This window comes from Hypanus sabinus, chromosome 14 (assembly GCF_030144855.1).
Source record: "Hypanus sabinus isolate sHypSab1 chromosome 14, sHypSab1.hap1, whole genome shotgun sequence".
Classification (NCBI taxonomy): Eukaryota; Metazoa; Chordata; class Chondrichthyes; order Myliobatiformes; family Dasyatidae; genus Hypanus; species Hypanus sabinus.
In genome coordinates, this window is record NC_082719.1 from 41,509,986 (window position 1) to 41,530,781 (window position 20,796).

The 20,796-nt window shown below is 42.7% G+C and overlaps 1 protein-coding gene across 5 annotated transcripts in view; it reads right to left on the reverse strand.

Moving 5' to 3' along the window:
- arap2 (ArfGAP with RhoGAP domain, ankyrin repeat and PH domain 2) overlaps nt 1–20,796 on the reverse strand; it is a 416,402-nt gene that overhangs the window by 21,987 nt on the left and 373,619 nt on the right. For all 5 annotated transcript variants that reach the window (XM_059989011.1, XM_059989013.1, XM_059989014.1 and 2 more), the window contains 2 exons: nt 15,082–15,117; nt 10,073–10,136 (listed from right to left, as the gene is read on the reverse strand). In XM_059989011.1, the coding sequence (XP_059844994.1) occupies nt 10,073–10,136; nt 15,082–15,117 (100 nt within the window). The remainder of the gene's footprint in view (nt 1–10,072; nt 10,137–15,081; nt 15,118–20,796) is intronic.

The window sequence follows — 20,796 nt, forward strand, 5'->3', positions numbered from 1 at the left end:
GAGAGCTGTCAGAGGAGAATAGCCAAACTGGTTCAAGCTAACATGAAGACAACGATAACTCAAATAACCATGTGTTACAACAGTGGTGTGCAGAAAAGCATCTCCAAATGCACAACAAATCAAACTATGAAATGGATTGGCTGCAGCAGCAGACCACAAACATGCACTTTGTGGCTGCTTTAGTAGGTCCTTGTTGCAAATGCACCCCTCCAGAGTGCCATTGCTGGAGTAATCACTGCTGATTCCTCCCAGATCAAAGTCTTTCACATTGAGGCACCCAAGAACAACACGTGGCAATGCTACCATGCCAGATTGAAGACATCCAGAACAGATCTAGGATGACCACCTTTGAGCTTGCATGAGATGCCATGTACTGCTAGACACCGTGGGAATGCATTCCACCATAATCTCTAACCTCATGATGCCACAACATTCACAATTAAAGACAGGCCAATCCACTCCTGTGATTGCCACCTTCAGAAATGTTAGGTTCATGATAATGGCTTAATGGCTGTTTCAGAATAACTGATGTTCAATCTTTTGATCGGAAATTTGTCACAATACACAACCCATCAAATTTGTTGCAATATTGCAGCAAATATAAATAATATTTATATGATGCCTCCAGGACAGGTCCGCTGAGATAGTGACACACAGGAATTTAAAGTTACCGACCCTCTCAACCTCTGATGATGATGATGATGATTATTATTGCTTTATTGTCACCAAACAACTCATACTAGAGCATACAATCATCACAGCATTAAGCAAGCGAATTGCAACATCTGCTCAAAGACCTCAAGTTGCATGGGGATTCTAGGCCCGAGTTAGGAGGTAAAGGAGAGGGCAAAGTCCTTCCAGTTTACTTTACAGTTTTCAATTATTTTTGCATACAAAAAGATGGTAGTTATTTTTGCTCCAAAACTTTCTTTGATTATAAGAATAGTTTAAAATATATAACATTGAGGCTTGACAGAAGGTGAAACCCTTGCTCCAGGCATGTCTAGTGACAAAGCCTGTCATTGGTATCTGAGGAGTCAGGCCTTTGCACTGCCTGATGTGTAGTCTGGACTTCAGTGCAGAGGGGTAGAGAGATCGGCAATTTGCCTTCACCTCTGGTGTCGGCAAGAACCACACTCAAGATTTCTGGGTTTCCTGCTCCTGAGGAAGAAATGATTAGGCCCATTGGTTATTGCAAAGGCAATGGAGCCTCTAAAATCTCGGTTGCAAATTTGAAGATGTTCCTCAGAACTACCTGCACGCCCACCAAACTGCTTCTGTGCCACCCCTGCACTAGTAGTAACTGGCAAAGCAAAAAATTATCCAGCTCTGTCATTCCATAAAAGCATAAAAACTCATACTAGCCAATTAGTACATCTATTTTCAGGAAAGTGAAAGGCGGCATTTGCAGGAATCCTGTCAAGCCACTTGCTATTATCATTGAAACTAGAAAAACATTTGGGTTTGAGCTGGATTGTGCACAGCAATACTTCTCTCACACAATTACCAGGCAATGATCAGGAAAATATATAATTACTTTCCTTTGAATTCAACATGATTATCATCTGTGTTCCTCACCCTTTACATCTGAGATCACTACTGACATGACACACAATTGAACCAGCCAAGAGAAACAAAAAAACATTAATTCATTGTTTCTCTCCTCTCAACTAAAGCTCAAAGTTCAAAGTAAAAATTATTATCAAAGTGCATACATGTTTCAATATAAAACCCCGAGATTCTTTTCCTGCGGGCATACCGAGCCAATCTATAGAACAAAAACTATCAACTGTAAGCATCAGGAACTGTAAACTGTAAACTGTGCCAATTCAGATATAAATGAACAGCAATAAATAATGAGCATGAAGTAACAATATAACAGAGCCCTTAAATGAGTGTAGCTATCCCTTTTTTTTCCCCAAGAGCCTGATGGCTGAGGGGTAGTAACTATTCTTGAACCTGGGGTGTGAGCCCTGACACACCTGCACCTTCTACTGATGGCAGCAACGAGAAAACAGCCTGGCTTGGGTGGTGAAGATCTTTGATGATGGATGCTGCTTTTCTACATATAATTTTTATGTAGATGTTTTCAATGGTTAGGAGCGTTTTACCCATGACATATATGTCCAAATCCACTACATTTTGTAGGATTTTCCGCCCAAAGGCATTGGTGTTCTCGTACAAGGCCATAATGCAGCCAGTCAGTCAGCACACCATCTATCACACATCTATAGAAGTCTGCCAAAGTTTTCGTAGAATGCCAAACTTTTGCAAACTCCTGAGGAAGTAGAGGCACTCCTCTGCTTTCCTTGCAATAATATTTATATGATGCCTCCAGGACAGGTCCGCTGAGATAGTGACACCCAGGAATTTAAAGTTACCGACCCTCTCAACCTCTGATGATGATGATTATTATTATTGCTTTATTGTCGCCAAACAACTGATACTGGAGCATACAATCATCACAGTGATATTTGATTCTGCGCTTCATGCTCCCAGGAGTACAAATCGATAGCAAATATAATAAAGAATTTAATTATAAATCATAAATAGAAAATAGAAAAGGAAAAGTAAGGTAGTGCAAAAAAACCGACAGTCAGGTCCGGATATTTGGAAGGTACGGCCCAGATCCGGGTCAGGATCCGTTCAGCAGTCTTATCACAGTTGGAAAGCAGCTGTTCCCAAATCTGGCCGTATGAGTCTTCAAGCTCCTGAACCTTCTCCCAGAGGAAAGAGGGGCAAAAAGTGTGTTGGCTGGGTGGGTCGTGTCCTTGATTATCCTGGCAGCACTGCTCCGACAGCGTGCGGTGTAAAGTGAATCTGAGGACGGAAGATTACTGGCTCATGGACCTCTGGTTTCCCTCTCCTGAAGTCTACAATAATTTTCTTGGTCCTATTGATATTGAGTGAGGGGTTGTTGCTATTGCACCACTCAGCCAAGTTACAATGTCCCTCCTGTATGCTGATTCATCACCACCTTTGAAACAGGCCTCAACAGTGGAGTCATCAGCAACCTTGTATGTGGTGTTGGAGCTGTACTTAACCACACAGTCACAGGTGTAAAGCAAGTAGAGCAGGGGTCTAAGTACACATCCCTGCGCTGCTGCTGTGCTGATGGACATTGTGGAGGAGATGTTTTTGTCAATCTGAACTGACTGGGATCTACATATGAGGAAATTCAGGATCCAACTGCACAAGGGGGTGAGAACCAGGTTTTGGAGTTTACTGATTAGTTTGGAGGGGATGATTGTGTTAAATGCTGAGATATAATTGATAAAGAGTATGCTGATGTATGCACTTTTACTGTCAAGATATTTCAGGGTTGTGTGAAGAGCCAACTAGATAGCATCTGCTGTAGATCTGTTGCTTCAGTCGGCAAATTGGAGCAGATCCATTCAGTCAGGAGCTGATATGCTTCAACACCAGTCTCTCAAAACACTCCATCACTGTGGAACTACGGACCACTGGGCGATAACTATTTAGACAGGTTACCGCTCTTTTCTTGGGCACTGGTACGACTGAAGCCTGCTTGAAGCAGGTGGGTGCCACACACTGTCGGTGTGAGAGTTTTGAAGATATCCGTGAATACATCAGCCACTCATCGACACAGGTCTTCAGTACTCAGCTAGGTACTCTGTCCGGACTGATACTTTCCTTAGAGACACTCTCTTGAAGGCAACCTGCACTTCATGTTCAGATACTGAAACCAAAGGATCACTGGGGGACATGAGGGTGTGCGATCCTTCCTTCCTGTTCTGGTGGTCAAAGTGAGCATAGGAGCCATTGAGCTCACCTGGAAGCAAAGCACTGCTGTCCCGTGTTGCAAGATTTTGCTTTGTAGGAAGGCTATGGCATTCAAACCCTGCCACAGTTGAATTTATTGAATTTATTTAAATCTGATATCCATCCCACCACGTAAGGGAGTAAAAATCTTTGCGTTATGACTCCATCACAATGTACAGACACATGTATTTACAAGTCTAGAAATAAACTGCCCCATTGCCTGTTGGTTCAGGATTTAATGCTGCAGTACCATTTGTCAGAGGGAAGCAGCTGAAGCAGTTTATGGTTGGGGTGACTGGTGTCCCTCATGACCTTCCAGCCCTTCTTTATGCACCTGTTGCTGTAAATGTCCTCAGTGGAGGGAAGTTCCCAGCCATCAACGTTGGTGCAGTTCCCATACCAATCGGTGATACAGCTAGTCAGGATGCTCTCAATGGTGCCCTTAGAGTAGATCTTGAGGATTTGGGGGCTCATCCCAAACTTCTTCAGTCGCCTGAGGTGGAAGAGATGCTGTTGTACTCTTTTTCCTATGCAGCCCAGCCCAGGTGAGAACTTGAAACTACTCACCCTCTTAACTGTAGTCGCATCGATGCTGATTTGGGCGAGCCTGTCTCCATTCCTCCTGTAATCCACAATCAGCTCTTCAGATTTTTGGACATTGAGGGAGAGGCTGTTACCTTGGCACCCCTGTATCAGGGTGTTAACTTCTCCTCTGTAGGCTTTCTCATTACTGCTAGAAATAAGGCCAATCAATGTTGTGTCATCTGCAAATCTGGTCAGCACATGGGAGCTGTGTGTGGCAGCACAGTTATGGGTGTAAAGGGAATAGAGGAGTGGACTCAGGACACAACTCTGGGGGCCACCTGTGTTCTGTGTTAAGGGTCAGAGGGGCAGAGGTGAGGCAGCCCATCTCTAATACCTGTTAGGGATCCAATAGGAAATCTAGGATCCAACTGCACAGGGTGGGTGCAGACCAAAGTTTCTGAGCTTCATGTTAAGTCTGGAGGGAATTGTGATGTTCAGTGTTGAACTGTAGTCCAGGAACAGCATTCTGACATATGCACCCTCTGTTCCAGGTGAGTGAAGATGACGTGTAGTGCTACGGCTGTGGTGTCACTGGTCGACTAGTTCCACAGAGGGCGAATTGTAGGGGGCCCGGTGTGGGTGGTAGCATGCTGGAGATGTAGTCTTTAACCAGGCTCTCAAAGCATTTGCTTATAATTGAGGTGAGTGCGACAGGGCGCCAATTGTTCAGGCATGCTATCTTGGTTTTCTTAGATACAGCGACAACGATGGATGATTTGAAACAGGAGGACACTACACACTGGGAGAGGGAGAGATTAAAATGTCTGTAAACAAACCAGCCAGCTGTTCCACTTGGAGGACCCACCCTGGGACGCTGTCAGGCCCTACTGCCTTGTGGCTGTGACACGTTGGAATATTCTCGCACCTCAGCCTTAGAGATAACCAGGGAGCAGGTATTATCGGTGGCTCACTGCTGGGTTTGGTCTTATCAACCTCAAATCAAGCATAAAAAAAACATCTAGCTCGCCTGGGAGCGAGGTGGCAATCTTGGCTGTACTGCTGCATTTCCTCTTGAAGTCGACGATGATGTGCAGGACTTGCTATATGCTGCGTGTGTCACTGTCGCAGAGTTGTGACAGGATTTCACCACTGTGTTGCCGTTTAGCCACCTTGGTGGCTCTATGTAAATCATAATGGCATCTCTTGAGCTCCAGTTGGTCTCTGGAGGCGAAGGCTTTACCCCTTGTGCTGAGAACAACGTGCAGTGAATTGTTTATCCAGGGCTTCTGGTTTGGGTAGACCTGGACCAATTTTTGTGGAACACTGTCTTCAATGCCCTTCTGAATGAAGCTTGTGACCACACCATGTATTCGGAGACATTCTCAGCTCGTAATACCTTCCAGCTAACACTATCAAAGCAGTCTTGTGTAACAACCTGGGAAAGGTTTCCCTGCTAATATAAAGGTTCTCCGTAGCGCAGTGTTTGGGTTATGACTAGAGATAACGGGAGCTTTGGAATGTGCACTGGCCAATCAGGGATGTTTTCTTTCTTGTGTGCCCAAGTGAAGGTTTTGCAGCCTTTTGTTTGGTGGAAGATGGAGAGAGAAGATGCCAGAACGGGGAAGTCGTAGTCTGCAGGACTGAGCGGACTTGGAATGGGGTCGGGAATCGACAACGCCCGAGGGAAATCGATGGAGAATGAACAGATGGGAAAACAGAGAGCTCCACATTGCGCATTAGACTAGTTCATGAAAATTGGCCCTTTTTCTTTTCTGTTTTCTTTATTAACACTGGGTTGCAGGTCATGTTGTTGTACTGTTCGTTTTAAAACCGGTATCTGAAGCATTTACCATTGACACCATTCAGGGCACTGGAGATCTGGGGGCTTAGTGTTGGTGATTATCCATACGACGGTTATTTGTCAGTGAAACTGGAGTTCTCGGAGGCCGATATGGGAGTGTCTGAGGTCCTTGATACAGTGGTTCTGGTTTGTCCGGACCCTGTTGAGAAGGGCAGCGTTTCAATTCTGCTGGGGCCCAACACCCCTCTTGCAAGGAGGCTCATGGGGGCCTGCAAGAAGGCTGGTGAAAGCTTTCTGGGAACATTGTCCTTGCATCTGCTGTTTTGAGTTGCTTTTGAGGAAGTGTGTGGCTGCATTGGGCCAGATACCGAATTTAGACGAGGGACTGTGTGGTTCTAGGCCAATGGTAGTACAGCCTGGGGAAGTAGCAAGAGTGATGGGGACACCTGAATTTCCTGGAGTGCCTGAGGGCGAAACCCTCTTAGCGGACACTCCAGAAGACCACAAGGGGGAGTCACGATTTTCTGCTGGTGGTACTGGTGAGGCCCGAATTGCAGAGGCCTCGGTTATACAGGCGAGGAGGATGGCAGTGATTGTCAGGAACACTACGAAGAGGGAGGTCACCTTCATGCCTGGATGTCCCTGGCCCATTTCTTCCTGGTGACAGTAATGTCTAGTGCCCCTTTGAGACAAGCAGAGGAGAAACTATTGGAAAACGGGGGAAAGTTGACTGCTGAGTCATTCAACTTCAGGGACTCCCCAGTTCATGCGGGTTGGAAGAGGAGGCTGATAGAGAAGATGTTGAAGCTGGGGGGTGTCTTTTCCATTGGTGAGTTTGATGTGGGTTGCTCCAAGAGCACTCATCACACTATCCAGGTGACCGAGGACACCCGTTTAGAGAGAGGTCGTGGACACTGGCCCCTGTAGAGGTGGAAGACATTCAGCAGCATTTATGTAAATTGAAGGAAGCTGGGATCATCACCCAGTCCCGAAGTCCCTATACGTCCCCAGTAGTAGAGGCCTGGAAGAAGAACGGGAAGGTACACGTGTGTGGACTATAGGACTCTAAACAGGCACACCGTCCCTGACCAGTATACGGTCCTGAGGGTCGAAGACGCACTGGCCTGTCTGAGTGGTGTGAAGTAGTTCAGTGTGGTGGACTTGAGGAGTGGATATTACCAGATCCCCATGAATGAGGCTGACAAAGAGAAAATGGCATTTATATGTCCCCTGGGATTTTTCCAGTTTGAAAGGATGCCCTAGGGCATCTTGGGAGACCCTGCAACCTTCCAGAGGGTCATGGAGAATTCGATGGGGGATATGAACTTGCTTGAGGTGTTGGTCTATTTGGATGACCTCATAGTACTTGGATCCACCTTGGAAGAACATGAAGCGAGGCTACTGAAGGTGCGGGGCCACCTGAAAGCTGAAGGGTTAAAACTTCCACTGGACAAGTGCCAGTTCTGCAAATTGTCTGTTAGCTATGTTGGGCACATAGTCTCAGGGAATGGAGTAGATACAGATCTGGCTAAGATAGCGGTGGTGACCACTTGGCCAAGACCCCAGACTGTGCACACTCTGCTCGCACTGAGTTACTCGGGTTCTGTGGTTATTATCAGAGGTTTGTGAAATTCTAAGCAAAAATTCACCCATTGAATCAGCTTCTGTGCGGTTACCCTGCCTTGGGGAAGAAAGGGAGGGGGAGAAAGGACACGAGGGTGAAGAGTATCTTAGCTACTGGGAGCCCTTTGGACCGAGGTGGGATGCAAAATGTGAAGAGGCCTTTTAGTCACTGAAGGAGCTGCTGACCCAGGTATCAGTGCTGGCTTTTGTGGACCCCTGCTTGCCATGTGCACTGCACGTGGATGCCAGCCACGGGGGTTTAGGTGATGTCTTGTATCAGGATCAGGGCACCGGGTTGAGACCTGTTGCATTTGTCAGCCGGAGTCTGTCGCCCTCTGAGAGAAATTATCCCAGGCACAAGTTGGAATTCCTGGCATTGAAATGGGCAGTGATGGATAGGCTGAGTGACTACCTCTATGGGTCGCAAGTTTGAGGTGTGGACCTCTAACTTATATCCTGACCTCGGCGAAACTGGATGCAGCATTGTCTGCCTATGATTTCAGCCTGAAGTCCCGGCCGGGAAGTAGGAACAACGATGCTGATGCTTTGTCCCGACGGGCGCATGAGGGACTGGACATGGAGGAGAAGTGGGAGAGCATTCCTGTCCCGGGGTAAAGGCCATGTGTCAGTTTGCCACCACTGTGAAGGCAGAGGGAAAGGAGAGCGCTGGTTAATGAGGGGAGATGCTTTTGTTTCTTGTGTACTTGAGTGAAGTTTTCGCGGTCTTCTGCTGGGTGGAAGATAGAGAGAGAAGTTGCCAGTACGCGGATGTCACAGACTGCAGGACGTAGCAGGCTTGGAATGGGGTCGGGTATCGATGCACGGAGGGAGAAATTGGTGGAGAACGAACAGACAGGAAAACTGTGAGTTCCAATGTTGCAAATTAGACTGTTTCATTAGAATGGGCCCTTTTCCTTTTTGTTTTCTTTACTAACCATACAGTCAAATTAAGAATTATAAAGCTCAGTCGTTCAGTTGCACATTGTCTACTGTTTATTATTTCGGGGTACTGATTTGCAATAGGGGACACATCACATCGCGTCCACCCAAACAAGATTTCTCAAGTCTGGCCCAGCTGGAGGCTGCCTTCCCCCTAGATTAAGCCGCCAGCTGAACCTGATGGTCACACTTGTAACCTGGAGTCTGCTGAGTATTTTTAACATCTTCTAAATTCAGATTTCTGGTATTTGCCCTGTTCAGCATCTCAAACTCCGGCATGTTTCGTTTTTGTTTTCACTACTTCCCACACCCATCCACCTTTCCTTGCACCTCTCTAGTCCAGATTAGCTCATTCTCTCCCCTGTCTGCTGCTCAGACAGGACATACACTGTTGAAAGTCTGGACGTTCACTCGAAGGTCACTGTATCAGGCAGTTAGTTTGCCGGTCAATGGGATCTGAACAATTGTAAGTTTCCATCTGGTTCTTCCTCCCTGATACTGCAACCTAAAACAAACTCGAGTTCTTAGTTTCAGTTCTGATAAAGTACTACTCACCAGAAACCTGTATTTGTCTTTTCACACATGCTGCCTGACCTCTTTGGCACCTCTGGTACTCTCTGCTTTTATTCCAGCTGCATTGGCTACAAGTGGAGATCTGAGGTTGGGGATTCCATAGGAAGTGATTCACCTTTTCTCTCTGCCAATTCCTTCTACCAACTACCAGACTCCAGTCAGAAGACTGATGAATGATCCCACTTTACAAGATGGGAGCAGTTCAAACAACTCCTAAAGCCTTAAAGAAATCTGAAATCTCAGTACATCAGCACCTTGACCATTCATCCCCTCGCCAACAATTTAAAGTGGGACGTACAGTTACCAAGATCTCTTCATTAGGAACCTACCTTCTACAACGTAAGAAGAGGCTAGGTGTACAGGAATACAGTCACTTTTAAGGTCACTCAATTGGGAATGTGAATTGGGACAGATTAAGATCTGGGTTTCCCAACTTAACGGCACTTGAAGATATTACCACTTAACTGGCAGCAAATTTCTAACAAGGCAGCTTGCCATTATCTTAAGAACATCCAGTGAAGTTAATAAATACTGGCCTTCGGAACAATGCCCATGTTCCATGATTATAAAAACATTATCTGTTGTTAATAATTCCTCAGAGGGAGGAACAATGAATATTTGTAAGTTTAAAGATTTTAAATTTTAAAGATTACTGCCAAAAGATATTTTAACAATTAACTTTTAGAACAGCGATACTTTTTATTGCATCATCACAGTCACACTAAATCAAATGGACTTTACATTCACGTACACAAAATTATGTTTAAGTCATTCAGCAATAAAATAACAATAAAGGAAACTGCAAAATTGCTCAGGACAATTTCCTACCTGTGCACTGAGCAAAGTAGCCAACCATTCTAAATATGTCTCCTCCTTATCACAGCACAAATACCTGTAAGAGGGATATACATGTATCAGTATAATTACTACTTACATATAAAAGATATAATTAAAAGGCAGCTCAGCTAGTAAAGGAACCGTTCGTTTGATTGTATCTACTGTTTTCCTTATTTGTTCTCTATCATACAAAAGGAAAAGATAGCAACATAGAACATAGAAAACCTACAGTACACAGGCCCTTTAGCCCACAAAGCTGTGCTGAACATGTCCTTACCTTAGAATTTACCTAGGGTCACCCATTGCCCTCTATTTTTCTAAGCTCCATGTATCCATCCGGGAGTCTCTTAAAAGACCTTATCGTATCAGCCTCCACCACCGTCACTGGCAGTCCATTCCACGGACTCACCACTCTGTGTAAAAAAAACGTACCCGACATCTCCTCTGTACCTACTTCCAAGCACCTTAAACCTGTGCCTTGTTGTGCTAGCCATTCCAGCCCTGGGAATAAGCTTCTGACTATCCATATGATTAATGCCTCTCACCATCATCTATCAGGTCACCTCTCATCCTTCGTCACGCCAAGGAAAAAAGGCCGAGTTCACTCAACGTATTCTCACATAAGGCAAGCTCCCCAATCCAGGCAACATCCTTGTAAATCTCCTCTGCACCCTTTCTATGGTTTCTACATTCTTCCTATAGTGAGGCACCCAGAACTGAGCATAGTGTAGTGAGATGTGGGATTTGAACCTTCAAATACATTATGTGATCAGAAATGTTTAATATCTCCCAATGCTTAATGAAAATCATTCGGTCTCAGTTCTGAAGATTCTAACTGGCCAAACCTTGACCGCTCTTTTATCTGTGCAGTCGTGTTCCAGTATCATTTATGTGAAAGAGAGCTGCTTTCATCTTAAATCAACTAGATCCAATGTTAAAGTTATGCCTTATTTTGGATTCTTTTGGTAAAAGAATTATAGAACATTACAGCACAGAAGCAGGCCTTTTGGCCCTTCTTGGCTGTGCCGAACCATTTTTCTGCCTAGTCCCACTGACCTGCACCTGGCTCATATCCCTCCATACCCTTTTCATCCATGTACCTGTCCAAGTTTTTCTTAAATGTTAAAAGTGAGCCCTCATTCACCACTTCATCTGGCAGCTCATTCCACACTCCCACAACTCTCTGTGTGAAGAAGTCTCCCCCCCAGTGTTCCCTTTAAACTTTCCCCCCATCACCCTTAACCCATGTCCTCTGGTTTTTTTCTCCCCTGGCCTCAGTGGAAAAAGCCTGCTTGCATTCACTCTATCTATACCCATCATAATTTTACATACCCCTATCAAATCTCCCTTCATTCTTCTACGCTCCAGGGAATAAAGTCCTAACCTAATCAACCTTTCTCTGTAACTCAGTTTCTCAAGTCCCAGCAACATCCTTGTAAACCTTCTCTGCACTCCTTCAACCTTATTTATATCCTTCCTGTAATTAGGAGACCAAAACTGCACATAATACTCCAAATTCGGCCTTATACAACCTCCCCATAACATTCCAACTCTTACACTCAATACTTTGTTTTATAAAGGCCAATGTACCAAAAGCTTTCTTTACTACCCTATTTACTTGTGACGCTACTTTTAAGGAATTTTGCATCTATATTCCTAGATCCCTCTGTTCTACTGCACTCCTCAGTGTCTACCATTTACCTTGTATGTTCTACCTTGGTCTTTCGTTCCAAAGTGCAATACCTCACACTTGTCTGTATTAAACTCCATCCGCCATTTTTCAGCCCATTTCTCCAGATGGTCCAGATCCCTCTGCAAGCTCTGAAAACCTTCCTCACTGTCCACTACACCTCCAAACTTTGTATCATCTGCCAATTTGCTGATCCAATTTACCACACTATCATCCAGATCATTGATATAGATGACAAATAACAATGGACCCAGCACCAATCCCTGTGGCACACCACGAGTCACAGGCCTCCACTCAGAGAAGCAATCCTCCACTACCACAATCTGACTTCTCCCATTGAGCCAATGTCTAATCCAATTTACTACCTCACCATGTATACCCAGCGACTGAATCTTCTTAACTAACCTCTCATGTGGGAGGTTATCTTGCTTATCAACCTCTATTTCATCAATCATTTTCAACAACTCATTTGTGATCTTAATCTCATTATCAAAGGAAATTTGTGATCTTAATCTCATACTATACACAAGGGAATTCATGCCTTAGCAATTTTACTTCATCATTAAATTTTTCCATCCCCAGTACTGTACTGGTATGATTATGTGCATAATATCTCCACTGCCAATTCATACCTCCTGTAGAGCAGAGCACAGAACTGAACATCGAACATCAAAACCAGTCTAAGACTGCATCTGGCATATATCCTCAACTTCATATTCTTCTTTTTTCTCATGCAATAAAAGACATTTTCATTTCACAACTATGCAGCTTTCAGCTTTTAATTTTGGAAGTTAACAGCCGAGATTCCTAGAAGCAACAACGGTTAAGTCCAGCAAACTGGAGTTTTAATTCATTATCATAATATGGACGAGACATTTCCTAATCAATATCCTATCCTTAACAAGAGGGATTTTCCAAATTCGCGAGTTCCCAATTTTCCAAGCACACTCCATGTGGAATCTTATCAAATTCTGTTGTTAGGTAAACAGGATTTAACCTTTTGAAATGTAGGCTAGCTTTACCTCACCCATTGATACTTATTCCAATGCCCAATAAGTCTACTCTCATCAACCTTACGAGCCTGATTGAAGTTTTTGAGGACGTGACTAAACACATTGATGAAGGAAGAGCAGTAGATGAAGTGTATATGGATTTCAGCAAGGCATTTGATAAGGTAAACCATGCAAAGCTTATTGAGAAGATAGGCATAGGATTCAAGGGGACATTGCTTTGTGGATCGAGAACTGGCTTGCCCACAGAAGACAAAGAGTGATTGTAGACGGGTCATATTCTGCATGGAGGTTGGTCAGCAGTGGTGTGCCTCAGGGATCTGTTCTGGGACCTTTACTCTTCGTGATTTTTATAAATGACCTGGATGAGGAAGTGGAGGGATGGGCTAGTCAGTTTGCTGATGACACAAAGGTTGGGAGTGTTGTGGATAGTGTGGAGGGCTGTCAGAGGTTACAACAGGACATCGATAGGATGCAAAACTGGGCTGAGAAGTGACAGATGGAGTTCAACCCAGATTAGTGTGAAGTGGTTCATTTTGGTAGGTCAAATATAATGGCAGAATATAGTATTAATGGTAAGACTCTTGGCAGTGTGGAGGATCAGAGGGATTTTGGGATCCGAGTCCATAGGACAATCAAAACAGCTGTGCAGGTTGACTCAGTGGTTAAGAAGGCATACGGTGCATTGGCCTTCATCAATGGTGGAATTGAACTGAGGAGCCGAGAGGTAATGTTGCAGCTATGCAGGACCCTGGTCAGACCCCACTTGGAGTACTGTGCTCAGTTCTGGTCACCTCACTACAGGAAGGATGTGGAAGCCGTAGAAAAGGTGCAGAGGAGATTTACAAGGATGTTGGCTGGATTGAGGAGCATGCCTTATGAGAACAGGTTGAGTGAACTCGGCCTTTTCTCCTTGGAGCAACGGAGGATGAGAGGTGACCTGATAAAGGTGTATAAGATGTTGAGAGGCATTGACCATGTGGATAGTCAGAGGCTTTTTCCCAGGGTTGAAATGGTTGCCACAAGAGGACACAGGTTTAAGGTGCTGGGGAGTAGGTACAGAGGAGACGTCAGGGGTAAGTTTTTTACTCAGAAAGTGGTGAGTGTGTGGAATGAGCTGCTGGCAATGGTGATGGAGGTGGATACGATAGGGTCTTTTAAGAGACTTTTGGATATGTACATGGAGCTTAGTAAAATAGAGAGCTAAAGGTAAGCCAGGTAATTTCTAGGGTAGGGTAAGGGCCCTTGTGGGCCGAAAGGCCTGGATTGTGTTGTAGGTTTTCTGTGTTTCTAACTGGCCTATAAATGTCATCAGACTAATTATAGGTTACTGACCTAAAACAATAAATGTGTTTTTCTCTCAAGTTCTGAATGAAGTGCTGAATATTTCCAGCCTACCCCTGCCCCCTCCCTGATTTCATTCTACAGTTCCTAACATCTCACAGACTTACAATAGTGTATTGTAACTGAAAGACTTACAGTAAATGGAGATAGTTTATGAATTAAGTTAGTTTTCTAAGATATGGTGAAACCATCAACTAAATCCTGTCCCACTTCTCTCAGTATTCTGGTGTAAAAATAATCAAGTCCTAGTGAGTTGGATGTCATCACACTGATCTTTGCATTATAATTTAACCAGTTCCTCCCTTTCACCAAGTGTTAAAATTTTCTCATATCGGAGATATTTTACCATTTTCCTCTACAGTGAAGACATATAGTACATTATTATTCAACAAGTTATTTTGTTTTCTTACTTTCAATTTCTTAAATTGGGGCTTTAAATTCCTACTTGTGTTAAAGCAACCTAATAATGCTTTGAAAAGAACTTCTCCTTCCACACTTTAATCTCTTGATGAATACTGCTCATAATTTCTGACACAAGTAAATACTCTTTTATGAATGACCGCTGTACATTTCAATAAGCCTCTGTATAACATCAGTCATTTCCTATTGGGGCATAGTTTTGTTTTATTCTGGATTTGAATGTAAACAAAAAAACTCTCCCTTCGCAAAAAGGAATCAAATGTAAAGTATGATTCTAGTGATGATAATGAAGGACTGTTTTGCTCATCAGAAATTGCATTGCAATAGTCTACAATTTTCTCTTTTTCATCTTTATTTTGCCACTTCACATCAGAAACTTTTTTTGGAAAGTTAGGAATTCTAAAAAGATTGTACTATATTTCCATGAATCAAATTATATTCCTCCTTTTCTGTTATTCAATTTTGCTAGTCATCAGTCTGACTGTTGAAAACAACACAATTGCACTGGATTCAGAATATTTTGAAGACAATCTTACCACTGCTGCTTTTCTGAACAAAGTGTGAAGCCCCAGCTGTACAAGAGAAGGAAAGACATAAGCAGACAGTTCTTGTTCATTATTTCAAAAACAGAGAATACTTCTATCATCATTGGAGGTAAACACACAATAAACAATAGAACTGTGAACGCCAAGGATGTTGGCTACAGGTATGTATTGCATAAACAGAAAATGTTTTCCCATCAAATAAATGAATTGAAAAGTGCTGAAAATGAGTAAAAATCAGCAGAGTACACAACATTGATTAAGTTTTCAGCTGAGCCAATGGCAGTTCAGTATCTATCAGGTTACTATTTATTTAGATATCACAGGTTCATTTAAGTTGTGCATTCTGCCAGTACTAAATAACTTATCTCAGTTAATACACTTCCCATTAAAATCAAGATTGTCAATATTATATTCCAGTTTAGTAGCAATATACAACTTGTAGATCTGAATAACTTGACCGAGACTGGTTCGATGATTAAATGAAAAATGCATCAACAACTTTCCAAAAAGGAGCTTGTCCACAGCAAATCTGGCACTGAGAGAACATTAATAAAATAGATTATATTCTATATGTAGAAAAAAAATTAAATGGTAGTTTAGGTACAAAATACCATTTAAAAAACAATCTCTAAACGTGGAATCAGGTGATGGGTATCTTAGACCAAATAGAGATAAGAAATAAAGTTTACAAATGTTTGTACATTAATAAAGGGCAAAAACATTGAAATAATATCTACATCACTTATTGAATGCATAACAGTTGTGTATGTAATATTTCAATAATATTTGAGTAATATTCTATATATATATTGATGAACAAAAGCAGTAAATAATTGAGTGCCCCTAGATCATCAAATGTACATAAAGAATTATAATATTGGCCAAATAACATTACACAAGGTTTGAATCCTACAGGACATTGTAGTGGAGAAGGAATAGACTACATTGATAAGGATTCAAGGGTAAGTGAGAGATGGGACAGGATACGTCTTTCCCTGATCCAGAAAAAAGAAACTTACTGATTTATAGATACAGAGAAGTATGGATGTATCAATTTCAGTTATAATGCAATAAGCTGGTTAAAGAAAAGTGTAAACAGGAGGAGGCAGCCCAAGTAGTTCAGACCGAGTTGGGTGGGGGGGGGGGGGGGGAAGGATTGAAGAAATTGTGCAGTGATTTAAATTTGGCTGTGAAAGTGATACAGAAATCATTACATGAAAAAAATTGCAACACTAGGGATCGATCATACAAAGTGTTTAAAGCAGATACAACACAGCAATAAAGTGTGAATGGATTGCATCTTTTAATTGTATGAAAAAGGGGGACGGGGTGGGGGGGGGGACATTGAACCAGGAGACTATGTGGCAGTGTACACATTTAAAAGAACGAACTGTTTGGAATCTCAATTTGAAGTACCATTTCAGGTATCGCTGGTCACTAATACAGCTGAGTTCCTTCAGCGTGCTGTACGTGTTGCTTTGATCACAACATCTGCAGCGTATTTTGTGTTTACTATCCATGGAAACGAGCAGTCAACGTTTTGGGCTGAGACCCTTCGTCAGGACTGAAGAGAGAGGGGGCAGGGGCCCTATAAAGAAGGTGGGTGGAGGGTGGGAAGAAGGCTGGTGAAAAACCAGTAAGAGGGAAGATCTGTGGGTGGGGCAGGGAATAGGCAGGAAAGGTGAAGAAGGAATGTAAGGGGAAAGCAATATGGGTAGAGAAGAAGGCAGAATCATGAGAGAAGCAGCTGAAGGAGGAGGCAGAGTGAAACTGGGATGGGGGAAGGGAGAGGGAGTGAATTATCGGAAGCTGGAGAATTCGATGTTCATACCAAGGGGCCGAAGACTACCCAGACGGTACATGAGGTGGTGCTCCTCTAACCTGAACCTGTCCAAGCCCAGAGCCCTGGATATGTTTGGTTTCTGGTACAATGATAATAGGACTCAGAAATTGACCCCCTACCACCCCTTAATGGTGTAGCCAGAATGTCTTTGGGGGAAGATGGGGATATAAATTTGGAAACGAGTGCTTCAGAGGATGGTATACCTCTATTTGACAATGTTAACCCCAGGGTAAACGGACTTAGTTTTGTCCCCCGGCAAGGTAACACTTGCCTAGGGAACTGGTAAAGGAGCACAGGAAATGATTAACATGGTATCGGCATTGGAAAAGTTAGCAAGTGAAACTGCATACACTCTCGGTCAACCCCAATAAGCATTTTCTAAATTGTTGGCAGAACTGGTGCTGGTCTGTACTGTGGCATTGCAAATCCAGATGTTTTGTCTGAAAAAGAAAGCACGTGTGCCCAGATTGGACAAAGATGTTGCACTTACATACAAGATGAATCAAGAGAATTTAATTCACTTGACAGCTCACATCAAGAGGCCACCAAGAAGATTTAAGAGGTGGAAGACCTATTCCATAATTACAACCACCAGGGAAAATGGCGGCTATTTGTGATGATGGGTGGATGGTTGTCTGTTGCACTACATTATGAGTGACTATTGGTATTATAATATTGAATGTCACCCTCTTGCGAATTCTGTGTAGTATAGTTGGTCTAACGAGAGGATATTGAATATGGGTCTCTGTTGGTGTAAACTCGAAAAAGGGAATTTTTTTCTTGAGTAAAGCTCTAAGTGTTTATTATTGTATAAATGTCCAAAATCACTTTGATAACTATATTCTAAAGCGGAAGCTTATGACATTATGGTTTTGCCACGTAATGATAAAAAGGAGGGAACGTGAAAATATATTCAAAAATTTGAGATTTTATGTATTTAATCTTTGCAATATAATAAAATGGAGCCTATATAATCCCAGAGTGCTTTTCCATATGCTGTGTGTACATGGCAGGAGGCATGTAATGTTCTGGTCATTATCATTGTGCAAAAAAGGGGAAATTGACATGTTGCATGGCCTTGAATAGAAGTGAAGTAAGACTGCAGCTAAGCAGAGAAGCAGACTCCAAGAACAGATAATGGCTGAACAATAGCCTGAAAACCTGTATAAAGTTTTCTTTATTTAACTATGTAAGCTGTAAAGCTGCCTGCCATCCATTGTGAGGAGTGGAGGTGGACTTCTCTTTGAAAGTAATAAAGATCTTTTGAACAGATCAAGCCCCTGTTTTATTGGTTCTTTGTTAAATGACCTAGCAAAAGGTACACAAAAGGAAGGGGAGTTCTATTTCAGTGTATGTGGTTGAATTGAAGAGATTGTCTGAGCATTGTCAGTTCAATAATGGGCTTCATGATGCAGAAAGAGACGTTAGTTTGTAGAATCTATAGAATCAAGACTTAGTTTGTAGACTCCTAACTGATGGACAACTTCCATTTAAAGGAGAAGTTGAAATCACTGTTTCAATGGAAACTGTAGAGATGCAAGTAAGTAGCAGGAATGAAAGTGAGCATAAATTGCAACAGCTAAACAGAAACTAGTTTGGCCAAATTGTTGTGGCAGGAGCTCACATACACCAAACAAATGCAGATTTAAAGGTGAAACTTGCAGAAAATGCAACAAAGTAGGACACATACATTGCTACAGCTGTGGAAGCCAAGTCTTTATGTATACTTAAAGCAGAGGTTGATAGATCCTTGATTGGTCAGGGTATGAGGGATATGGGGAGAAGGCAGATTAGGGCTGAGAGGAAAATTGGATCAGCCATGATGAAATGGCGGAGAGAACTCAATTCTGCTCCTAAATCTTATGGTCTTATACAAAGAGCATGTTAGGCAGACAAAAATATATGGACTGCTAAGGGAAGAGATAAAGCCAAAGAGTCAAGCGGTAGTTTCAAAAAGAGCCCTAATCTGCATGCTGTTGAGGAACAATCCGATAACGATGAGAATGGCACAGGATTTTACAGTGTGAAAATTAACTATAGACAAGCAATATGACATGTCAGAAGTGAACAGCAAATAAGTTAAAATTGAATTGGATACTGGCTCAGCTGTTTTAGTCATTCCACAAATTGAGTTTGAATGGCATTCCAAAGATACTGAACCAAAGCCTGCAGACATCCAACGAAGCACTTATACTGGAGAAAAGATAACTCCTATGGGAATGAAATACAACAGCCAACAGGCCACTGTGAGCTTGTATGTTATAAAAACAGGTGAACCAGCATTATAAGGACATGATTGGCTCAGACAACTACAATTTGATTGGAATCTGTCCACTATTTGCATCCTACACTGCCTACAGCAAAGAAAACTGAAAGTGAATTGAGGAAGGTACTGGCTGATGCCACTACTGCCTCCAAACTGAACACCGTGAAACGTTGCACAACAGAGGATAAACAGGGGTTGGCGCCAGTCTCTGCACCTCTGGTTGGAAAGCATTTTGGACCAAGGAAGGGCCATATTGCTCAGAGGAATTGTGAAAGTGATGAAAACAGTGGTCCAACTACAACGGATTTTGTGGGCAACATATTGAAGAAAGCTTCTGGTGCTCATCAGGCAGTTAGTTGCCAAATGTGGCTTGGTTTTAAGCAGGAAGAGAGTTGAAGCAGCTTCAGGAAAGTTGCAGGCATTTGGTGTTTGTGAGTATAAAGAACCGGAATCTACTCTGCGTGCATTAAGATTATTGCATGAACTTCAAGTGAGAGCCAAAATATTGCTTGTAAAAGTAGATTCAAAGCCCAAAGCCCAGCTGGATGAATGGAAGGACAAAAAGAAAGTAGTCCATGGAGATATGAAGACAGACAATTTCTCAGATGATATCGTGGATGAGAAAAGCAAGAGGAGAGACCAGGGCATACAGTGAGCAATAGGAGGATTAATAAGTGAACACTAGTGAACTAAATGGACTTTCCCAAGACCAACATGCACAAACAAGAAGAAAAAGGAGGAAAAAGATGGAGAGAAAGAATGTGAATGAGTCGAGAGAATGGTGTGAAAAGGTGAAGGAACATGTGAAAGAAAAAGAAAGGAATCAAAATAGATCCAGAGAAAGGAGAGAAAAGGTGTACAGAGCTGTCAGAACCACTCCCTGCAATCTCAGAGTCAAATCCTGCAACTGACGAGGAGGCCATAGAAGCTGAGGTTGCTTTCACAGCCGCACGTCTCACCCCCGCCCCCTCATCAGGAAAGACGTTATCTCATAAGAGTAAAAATCCTCTACAACAATTAAATCTTTAGACCTGAATGGGACTATTTCAATATGACTGTGCTTTGGAACTCTGTATATAGTAGTTGTATTATATAATATACTGTGTATATAATTGAGATCCATTCTCTACTGAGGTTTGGACTTCATAGCTAAGCAGGAAGGAGCATGTATATAGCATTTCAATCATATTTGATTAATCTGGTGTGCGTGTGTGTATACATATATAGATTAAGGATCCTTGTTTATTTAACTAATTCATTATGGGCTGTATGCATAAATAAATTAAATGCATCAGTCATCATGCTACATGGTACGTGTGCGCCTTGCTTAACGTAAACTCAAAGTTAGGCCTATATTTCAGACTCGCATGTCTTCCTTTGAGAAAGTTTAATAGTCTGAAGTTTCTAAACATATGAGTGGGGAAAATGGCACTCAGTAGTGTGAAAAAAAGTCTTGTTAAAGAGATAGTTTTCAAGGCTCGGAAGGGCCGAAGGAAATGGGAAGATAGTGGGAACTTACAAGGCACAACAGAAGAAAAAAACGTGGTGCGAAGAGAACCATGGATGCATAACATGGACCATAGTATGTTTGCCACTA